The 10526-nt window shown below is 36.9% G+C and overlaps 1 protein-coding gene across 1 annotated transcript in view; it reads left to right on the forward strand.

Moving 5' to 3' along the window:
• The window catches only part of LOC107870070 (insulin-degrading enzyme-like 1, peroxisomal), a 21719-nt gene extending 12760 nt beyond the window's left edge, over nucleotides 1–8959 (forward strand). Inside the window, exons 14-26 of the mRNA XM_016716466.2 lie at nucleotides 2264–2367; nucleotides 2473–2575; nucleotides 2689–2784; nucleotides 3075–3264; nucleotides 3476–3537; nucleotides 3772–3876; nucleotides 5318–5519; nucleotides 5596–5804; nucleotides 6592–6716; nucleotides 6824–6875; nucleotides 6953–7039; nucleotides 8004–8126; nucleotides 8333–8959. Coding sequence (XP_016571952.2) covers nucleotides 2264–2367; nucleotides 2473–2575; nucleotides 2689–2784; nucleotides 3075–3264; nucleotides 3476–3537; nucleotides 3772–3876; nucleotides 5318–5519; nucleotides 5596–5804; nucleotides 6592–6716; nucleotides 6824–6875; nucleotides 6953–7039; nucleotides 8004–8126; nucleotides 8333–8584 — 1710 coding nt within the window. The 3' untranslated portion in view covers nucleotides 8585–8959. The remainder of the gene's footprint in view (nucleotides 1–2263; nucleotides 2368–2472; nucleotides 2576–2688; nucleotides 2785–3074; nucleotides 3265–3475; nucleotides 3538–3771; nucleotides 3877–5317; nucleotides 5520–5595; nucleotides 5805–6591; nucleotides 6717–6823; nucleotides 6876–6952; nucleotides 7040–8003; nucleotides 8127–8332) is intronic.
• Nucleotides 8960–10526: the final 1567 nt, after the last annotated feature.

The following is a 10526-nucleotide window of genomic DNA, read 5'->3' on the forward strand; positions in this document are numbered from 1 at the left end:
TTTTTGAAAAATCCTAATAACGTGAACAATAACTTTTTTCTTTTTTTCTTCTCTTTCACTTTTTTTTTTTTTTGGATTTTCAAGATAACAATCCCAAGATTGATTTTGTTGGAACAAAATCAAACCTTGCTTTGATATCAAATGATACAAGATCGACAAGGAACACACAAACAACACCAAAATCAGTCCACAAGTTGAAAGAACCATGAACTCTTTTGATGACCACTCTCAGATTCAACAAAAAACAATGTATTGTGGTGTTTAACACCTAAAAACAGCCCACAACAAACTATGTTAACAATATCAAGATGAAGAACAAGAACAACACACGGGTTACAAGAGAAACAATACACCACACGGCTACAAGATCAAAACAAAGGAAATGATAGAGAGTGTGACATACACTACTACAAAGACCAAGAACCTAAGTGTATTCAAGCACAAAGACCCTTGATAAAGATAGTAGAAACACCTACACTATTCGGTGGACACAAGAGAGGACCTCAATCCGTCTAGCACCCAACAATCCAAGCAAACAAACAACAAAAGTGATTCCACACCTAAGCTGTTTCCTAGTTTCAGCCAAGTCTTTATGGTGGAGAGAACCTGTATTTTTCTAGTGTGTTATACAATCTTCAATATCAAAAAACTAAGTAAAGTAACCCTAAAATGTTTCTTATATAGTGTATTACAAAGAGAAGGCAAAAAGTCCAAAATGCTCCTTAGAGATTAGTTGCCCCTCTAGTGTGAATTTGTGACTTTTTTGATATGTTTTAAGCCCTTAATTCCACTTCTCTTGCACACACACGTGGACGAATTCAATATACATCCTCATAAGTTCATCTACGTGATCGCACTTGTATCACTAACCCCAAACTTTAGCTCATGAGGTGAGAAACATAGACCCCATTTGATATGGTAACCTGGCCTGTATGCCAAACCTTTTATATCCCATACGTACAATGACCTGGTGTTGGGAAATAAGGAGAACGAGTGAGGGTCTTCATTCTGAAAGACAGGTTTGTCAGTTCGTAGTTGATCTGACTAGCTTGTTTTTGATCTGACTAGCTTGTTTCTCATTGGAACCTTTCATATTCATTTGATTTTGTGCAGCTAAGCACAAAATTTTGTGCTATTTCCAAGTTCCTATCTTTTGTGAAGCCGTCTTCCACAAGTGTGGTCCCAAGAGATAGTTATCACCTGTATGCACCGATCTAGCAATGAATAAATGGGTCATGTTTAGACTTTCAATGCCTTCTTTAGACAAGTTCTTCCAATCAATTCTTTTGTTTTGGTCATAGCAAGGTGGAAATTTATCTTAGTGATTAGGAAGGTTTGGCATTGATTGCGTTTTACTAGAATATCGTGTGTGGCCTCTTTGAATACAAGCTTGAATAGTATTGTGGTTCTGAATGCACCAAGGATGTGGTCTAGTGGTCAATGAAGTGGGTTGAGAACCATGAGGTCTCAGGTTCAAATCCCTGCGGAGCAAAAGAACACTTGTGCTTTCTTCCATTTGTTGAAACCTTGGTAGAAAAAGTACCCGACACCTGTGTTGGTGAGAGGTATTAGATACCACGTTGAATTAGTCGAGGTGTGGGCAAGCTATCCCAGATGCTACTGTTGTTAAGAAAAAATATTGCAGTTATAAATTTGTCTTTAGTTGGACATATAAGGCCATTGAGGGTGGATATGTCTGAAGTTTTAGTCTGGAGGTGATTTTACTTTTGTTTCAACTTGAACTTCAATGAGTTCCGCTGTAATTTCGCGTTTCATGAACTTATGAGCAACAGAAGGATATCTAGACTCTGGTGTCAATATTCTCTTTGTCTGCATGGAAGTTCAGTAAGTTTCCTTTTGCTTTACAAACTATCATTGGATCATATAACGTAAGTTTCTATGCTTATATACGTTTTATTTATGTGTATATGGTAAAAATGGACAATGATTGTCAAGTTTCTATTTGGATTCTGGTTTCAATTTTTTTCTTTTTTAGATTGGAAGTTCAATAAGTTTGAGTTGGGACTGAATTGAAAGTCCTTAATCATAGCGCATAAGTTTTATATCTTTATATACACGTGTCATTTATATGCACAATTATATACTTGGTAACAGTAGATAATGGTTACATTACCATGTTTAAAAAAACAGTTAGATAATGATTGTTAAGTTTTTTGGTTTTGACTTGGGAACTCATCGTAGAATATTGACATTAAAGAGTTAATACCTGAACAACCTGATAAATTGTGACGTTGCTTCTCAGCACTATCCTCCAGAAGATTGGTTGGTGGCATCCTCTTTGCCTTCAAAGTTTAATCCTAACGTTATTCAGTCATTTTTGAAAGAACTCAACCCAGACAATATCAGGTTAGCTCTACTCTATATATAATAGAAGTCCAAGTATTTCCCAGTTTTCATGGGAAATCTGTAAGCATAAAGTACTTAAAGACAATGAAATTTCGTTCTGAACAGAATATTCTGGGAATCGACAAAGTTTGAGGGTAAGACTAGCTTGACTGAGCTATGGTATGGAACTGCATATTCTACAGAGAAAGTTAGTGGTGACACTATCAAGGTTTGATGGCAGCGCTCTCTCATTAAATAAGTAGTCATTTGTTATATTCTAATTGCAGAGACCAAAACAGTCTCCTTTTAAAACATTTGCTGACATAACAATTACTTTTGCAGTGCTGGATGGAGCAGGCTCCCAATGGAGATCTGCGTCTCCCTGCTCCAAATGTGTTCATACCGAAAGACTTGTCACTTAAGCTTGTCTCCGAGAAGGTGCTAATGTAGAACTTATTTATTACTTCGTCTGTTCCATTTTATATAAAACAATCTCCTTTTTTCTTCTAAAAAGGATGATACCCTTTTATATTCGGAAACTCTTTAATTTTAAACTTCCCATTTTGCTCCTAATGGCATTTTCTTATAGCTATAGAAATGTCATGGCATGGTTAAACCATTTTAAGTGTTAATGTCACTTTTGGTAGGTGCCAAAGGTCTTTGTTAAACTCAATGCCCATTTAAGTACCACCACATTTAACTTTTATTATATATAACTTGTCGAACAGACAAATGTTCCAAAACTGCTGTCGAAGTCACCTTATTCAAGGTTATGGTACAAGCCTGATACAGCATTTTCATCTCCAAAAGCCTTTGTTAAGATTGATTTTAGTTGCCCATACTGTGGACATTCTCCAGAAGCTGAGGTTCTTACTGGGATTTTTACACGTCTATTGATGGATTACTTGAATGAATACGGTATGTCTGCAAGCTATTAACTAGTTAGTTATACACTGCTGGGCAACTGTTCTACAATTACTCTGGACTTAACTTCTTCATATTAATGTATTATTATTCTTTAACTTCTTCACATTGTCAATATATTCTTTGCCATGTCAGTTTTTTCTTTTTTTTTTTTCCTCCATAAGATAATAACTCTTCTTTAAATCTCTCCTTCTGCATCTATCAGCTTATAATGCAGAAGTTGCTGGTCTTTATTACGGTATAAACCCAACAAACAGTGGTTTTCAGGTGATCATCTAGTTTCCTATCGACATCTTTACAAACTTTTGAAGAGCTTTATTTATTTGTGGGTGTGAAACCTTTTTCTTTTTTCAAGTTTGTTCTTCCACGCACGATGAAAGAACTGATATTTCTACTCCAATGACTGTTGAGCTTCTTGCATTTGCTGCTCTTAGAGTTAGACCTGAATATGACTATCTATTTTTCCTTCATTTATTCCTGTTCATCCTCTCTTTTCCGCAGTTGACATTGATTGGCTATAACGACAAGTTGAGAGTCTTACTGGAAGCAGTTGTTGAAAAAATTGTGAAATTTGAAGTAAAAGAAGACAGATTCTCTGTGATCAAGGTGAGCATCAGCAATATTTTGCTGCATATCCACATATGAACTCTTTAAGCTCTTCAAGAACGCATCATACTCTATCTGCATAACTAATAGAGCCAAAAAGGTTTGTGACAGTTGGCTTTAAAATAATTGATCCTGTTATGCCAGTCTTGACTAGATGAACACTACTAACTTACGCGGAGAATTGTAAGAAAATTCCGAGTTTCATTTTCTCAACAAAATATTTATGAAGTTCACAGCTAAAATTTCTGAACCATTTCCTCATGTAGTCAATAGCAAAGTTTCCATTTCACTTTTTTTTTTTCCTTTCGTCAAAGCATTGTTAGAGTTGCAGTCACTCACTTATCGCTTCATTTGGTGTTTTGAAGGGCAAGTTTGTTGTCAATTCTATTGGTTTATTTGCATTTATCTTGTCTTCTTTAGGTACTATTGTATGCATCAGCATGTCTGCTAGCTACCTCTAGCTTTAATTTGCATTTGTCGTTATGGTGCCATTTGCTTACTAATAATTCATGATTATTTATTCTTGATCTATCATACTGAAGTTTTTCAGTCACCTCATACAAGAGAATGTTATGTTGTAAGATCAGTCACGCCCTTTCCTGTTGCTTAATATGTTCTTACGAGGTTACAAAGGACCGAACACCTAAGTATCGGAGTTCTACTGTGTGCACTTGTAAATTTCCTGTTTACATGTATGCACTAGTATATATTTGAATGCACACAGAGACATACATATACAATATTAGCACAATTAAATTTAAGTCAGATTGCCATAATGGAACCGTAGGAGTATAAGAAATCAGCTGCATAATTAAGAAAAGTTTCTCAAGATAAGGTTTAAAAATTGCAAAAATAATGACGTCCTTCTTTGTTTTTTAAGACCGCGGTCTCAGAAATAATGATGTCCTTTTGACCTTTTAGGCTGTTTGAATAAATTATTATTTTGAACTTGCTAGACAATTGTTCAAAATAATAGTTATAAAAAGTTTGAACGATAAGTAAAGGTGATGTCGCCTCAAACTTGAAATAACATAAAGTGTATTTAGTTTAATAAAAAGAGGCAATTCTACCTTTTTTGGGCGAGTTCAGTTTTTCCCGGATGAACCAAAAGAGTGAAGTAGGTCATTTTTATTGGGAGAAATCACAAGTTAACTCTGGGTAACTCCATTATTTCCTTCTTTGTTCCTTGTTTCTTGTGTTTTTGTCATTCAGTGTTAATTCAAATATACAGATAGGATATCAGACAAGTCACTTTTCTACTTTTGGTTCCTTTTTCGGGGTTAATTCACTTTTGGTTTTCTGGATCGGAGATGTTTCTGTCATCATTACCTGCAATGTTTAGATGTTGCCCATCCTTTTGTAGATTTTCTGTAGTCCGTGGTCCATTGTTTACTCGTGAGTTTTTCTACTATTTGTCTTTATTTCCTCCTTTTGTTAATAGGAATTGATGACAAAGGACTATCAGAATTTCAAGTTCCAACAGCCATATCAGCAGGTTATGTATTACTGCTCATTACTCCTGCAAGACGACACATGGCCTTGGATGGAACAACTTGAAGTTCTTCCACCTCTTGAAGTTGATGATCTGGCTAAATTCTTTCCGCTTTTACTGGGAAGGTCCTTTCTTGAGTGCTATGTAGCAGGTAACTTTTCTCAATAACCGTATAAGTTATTTTCATTTTGCATCTATTAACTTGCGAAATGCACTGCCGGTTTCAGGAAATATCGAAAAAGCTGAAGCAGAGTCTATGATACAGTATATTGAGAATGCGTTCTTCAAGGGTCCGCAGCCAATATCAAAGCCTCTATTTGCATCTCAGCATCCGACAAACAGAGTTGTTAATCTTGGAAGAGGTGTAAATTACCTCTATGCTGCAGAGGGCCTGAATCAAAATGATGAAAATTCAGCTCTCGTTCATTATATTCAGGTAAATCTTAAGTTAGCTGAATGTGCATGGAATCAACAGCAAGTTTCTCTCTCCTTCTCTCTGCATCTTCTATAAGCCCAGCCGTGTAGTGCTTTTTTTTTGTGTGTACCTGCTGACCACTGTAGATTAAATGAATTAAATGCAAAGTACCGCAACTTTGTAGCCACCTTGGAATGTTATAGAAGCTGATCCACACCCCCCCACCCGCGAGCATTCACATGAAACACCAATAATGTATGCAAGCAATCCTCTCTTTACTCAGATCCACAGTTGTCAGAATTGCACTCCTCACTGCCAGCCAAGTGAAGAAGTACACCTTCTTAAGTGGTATCTAATCCTGTGGATGGCAGTTTGTGAAGTTTCTTGAAATGCTAGTTTTAAGGCTTACTGTAAGTTGAATAACCAACTTCTTGCATGACGTGTAAATTCCGTTTGTGCTGCTGTCACGTGTAGTGAGAATCCTAGATCTTCTAGTTCTATGACTTAATAATATCTAAATTTTTAATGATCATAGCCATAACAACAACATACCCCGCACAAGCGGGGTCTATTAATGATCATAGCTATCTGTAATGAATACTGCTTTAATTTCGAGAGAAATTTCTTTAAATATTGAACTACACATAAGCCAGTAAAGGTTTTACCAATTGATCTGCAAGATCCTTTTTGACGTATGATTATTCTTTTCTAAATGGAAAAGAAGCATGTCTAATGCATTCGTAATGAATTGTGTCATCAATCTTTTCCTGGTTCTTTGCGTCTCACACAAATTTGCTCGAGTTTCCAGGTGCATCGGGATGATTTTATGCTGAATGTCAAACTCCAGCTTTTTGCTCTCATAGCAAAGCAGCCAGCCTTCCACCAGCTTAGATCAGTTGAGCAACTTGGTTATATCACTGTGCTCATGAAGAGGTATGCAGTGTTTCTTTTACCGAGTAGTGAGTACTGTTGGCGAAGTTGTTGGCTGTTCATCTTTAAAGTTTCTTTTTCACCTAACGTTAACTTTAAACTCATTCTAGGAACGACTCCGGTGTTCACGGGATGCAGTTTATTATTCAGTCAACTGAAAAGGTAAGGATTTTTTTTGGCTATAGATGCTGTGGCAGGAAATTATGGATTATGACCAATCTGCTGACTGAGTTTGGCAGGATCCCAAATACATCGACTCGAGAGTGGAGTTATTTCTGAAGATGTTTGAGAGCAAACTTTACGCGATGAGTAGTGATGAATTCAAGGTGAGCTTAGTAACACTTTTGCTCCTTTTCTTAGCGATGAAAGGAATTTGTAGCAACTGAATCAGTCTACATAATTTCTTTAAGGTCCAGTAATCTATCATGCTTCCTTATTTCGTTCGTCTATTTGGTTTCATAGGACGGTTTTCCCCCAGCAAAAGGGGTTTAATGTTAGGACTTTGCTCTTAAGGATAATCCTTATCCACGAAGTTGACAGCTTCATTTCTTATCAGGCCCTAACAGATTTATTTATCATATACTTTTGGTAACTGAAATTGTTGTCCTTGACGAAAAGAAAAAATAATCATCGACAGAGCAACAAAGATGGTATAACTGTACTATGAAGATTTTCATCAACCCTTCGAAAGATACATTCAACTTTCTTTATAATATGGAATAGAACTAAACGGAGCTCTTGCTCTCCACAATGGAGTATTGTGTTGCGCCTTTATTTTTTTGTTTCAGAAGGAACTCTTCACGATTGAGTTCAAATCTCTTAAAAGAGTTTCTCTTTTTGTTCCGCACAAACCAGCCAAAACATGCAGCCAGGAGCGACCGTCAACGACTCTTTTTCTGTTAGAACTTTCGCGATCTCCCAACTAGCCTGTGCTTCCTCACGGATGATTTCTCAGGCAAAGCTACAGTGCAGTATATGGTCCATGTCCTCTCTATTTCCATACAAAAACATCAACTAGCTCCTCAAATTTTTGGGTGACACTGTTTAGGAGCCTTTGACTTCCAGGTGGATCTCCATGTTTTGGCTCACCATAATTGCTTACGCTATCATAATTATATGTCATAAAAAACCTTCATTGTCGACGATCTCCCCATACTCTTTACTGTGGCACTCCGGATTGAGTTTTCGTGTCTGCAATACATGCTGGTTTAATGTTTTCTGTATTTACACTTCGAAAACTTTCCAATATAGCTTTCTTGTCCCTCTAACTTCTATCCGTTTATGGCGCAGAATAATGTGAATGCACTTATCGATATGAAGCTTGAGAAACACAAGAATTTACGGGAGGAATCTCAATTTTACTGGAGGGAGATCGCAGATGGGACCCTCAATTTTGATAGAAGAGATTGCGAGGTATGACAATCATTACACTCGTGTCAACAAGCGCTTTGATTTCACGAGCATTTGTCAGAATTAATGACACTGCTTCTTTACAATCTGTTCTAATGTTTTCGACTACATAAATAACAACATACCTAGTGTCGTAAGAAATTTGAAGTGTTTCCACAATCATCGGAGAAGGTGTATCTAATCAGTTGTCAATGATATCGATGAAACAGATTGGCGCGTTGAGGAAACTGACTCAAAAGGAGCTGACTGACTTCTTCGATGAATATATAAAGATTGGTGCCCCTCGGAAGAAGGCCTTAAGCGTCAGAGTCTACGGAAGCAAACATTCTTCTGAATTCCAAGCACATAAGAATGAGCAGATAGAACCAAATGCAGTTCAGATAGAAGACATATATAGCTTTAGACGATCTCGGCCTCTTTATGGTTCATTCAAAGGAGGCGCTGGTCATGTGAAATTGTAAGAGGTAAACATAGCCTAAGTTGTGCGGACTCTTCACTTCCGATACCGCACCCGTGTCAGATTCTCCAAAAATACACTAGTTTTGGCGACTCCGACATGCACCTGTTGACATTATTGAAGAGTCTGAGCAACATAGAGCATAGCAGCCCGAGAAGCCCCCCGATGCAGTTGATATGTCGCGTTGGCGAGTCCATCACAGTAGCAGTTGATCTGCAAAATACCTCTATTTGGACTAGTAACTGTATAATTTCTACTATGATTGCTGAATAGAATTTATCAGATGACAATAAGGGAAATGGATGTAACCTGAAAGGAAAATTATTCATTCATGGTTTTGATGGAATGAATAAACTACATTATACTTTTGCTTTGTAAAGTTTTCTTATATACTACTATATTAAGCAAAACATGAGGTGATGATTTCTTTTCATATTGTAACACCCCAAATTAGGATAAAAATCTCACATCGGCAAAACAAATGAGAGATGTTGGGTGTATAAGTAACCACACCTTACTCGCTAGCGATGTGTTTTAACGTTGTGCGGGTCTAGGCCCAGAGCATACAATGTCACTAGTGGACTAGGCTGTTACAAATAGCATCAGAGCTACTCCTGTGTCAGTCTTGTCAGTGTAGGTCAGAGTTTAAACTGAGTTTAGGCAAATCTTGAGTCTAGGCAAATTTCATGCGGTGCGGCGAATCTCAACGAGGACGTTTGTCCATAAGAGGTTAGCGACGCATTTTAAGGTCGTGTGGGTGTAGGCTCAAAGCAGACAATATCACTAGTGGATTGGATTGTTACACATATGTTGAAGCTTTGATGAACAAAATTATCTGACATTTGTGCACAAGTTGATCCGAATATTACGAGAGAGGGAAACTCCCACTAGTACCACTAATATTTTTTCTATTAGTTAGTTTACGCACATTTCACGAAGTTCTATACTTAGTGTCGAAGTCAGGATTTTTCACTAAGGGTTCAAAATCGGAAGAATCAAGCACATGAAAACGTCGAAGAGTTCAACATCTATTGTATATACACATAAAAAAAATATAACTTTTCTTCCTTCGACTCGTCGAGCTCTACCTCTACCTCTCATCGAAATACGTATCAAGTAACTGTATCCATTTTTTTTTCTTTTTTCTTTATTGAGTGGATGACTTTTCACCCTCATGGACCACACACTAAACCAATTTTACACACTATAGTAACCTTTTTTCTTTGTCCAATTTTGCTACCCATCACTTTCCTAAACCAAATGCCATATTTTCCTATTACTTAACAAGATCACCAAGACTTTTTTTTAGACCAAAGTTGAGATTATTAAGTTACCTTTTAGGAAAAATACTCTGTTTCTATCCTGAACTATACACGAAATTGCTGAGATGTGCTCGAAATTTAGGAGGGTCCTATTACTCCCTGAACTAATTAAAACCGTATTTTTGGCAACTTTAGTGCCTACGTAGACCTTCAGTGTGTTGATTCACTGATGTGCCACGTAGGCACTAAGGTTGCCAAAAATACGGTTTTAATTAGTCCAAGGGGTAATAGGACCCTCCTAAAGTTCGGGTGTGTCTCGACAATTTCGTGCATAGTTTAGGATGAAAACAGTGTATTTTCTCTACCTTTTATATTCTTTTTTTTTAATTTTATTTCACTGATTCTTGAAATACCTGTTTTCTTTCAATGAACTCTCTTCGATCCTACCTGACTTCACCCCAACATCTACTTCCCATCAACATACGTATCGAGTAACTCTGTCCAATTTTTATTTTTTTATTTAGTGGATGACTTTTTTTAGGAATTGAAAATTGAGGAATGACTTTTCACCCTCATGGACCACACATTATAGTAACCTTTTTTGTCCAATTTTGCTACCTTTCACATTCCTAAACCAAATGCCAAGTTTTCTATTACTTAGACAACATGACTAGGCATTGACTG

This window comes from Capsicum annuum, chromosome 5, assembly GCF_002878395.1.
Source record: "Capsicum annuum cultivar UCD-10X-F1 chromosome 5, UCD10Xv1.1, whole genome shotgun sequence".
In the NCBI taxonomy this organism is placed as follows: Eukaryota; Viridiplantae; Streptophyta; class Magnoliopsida; order Solanales; family Solanaceae; genus Capsicum; species Capsicum annuum.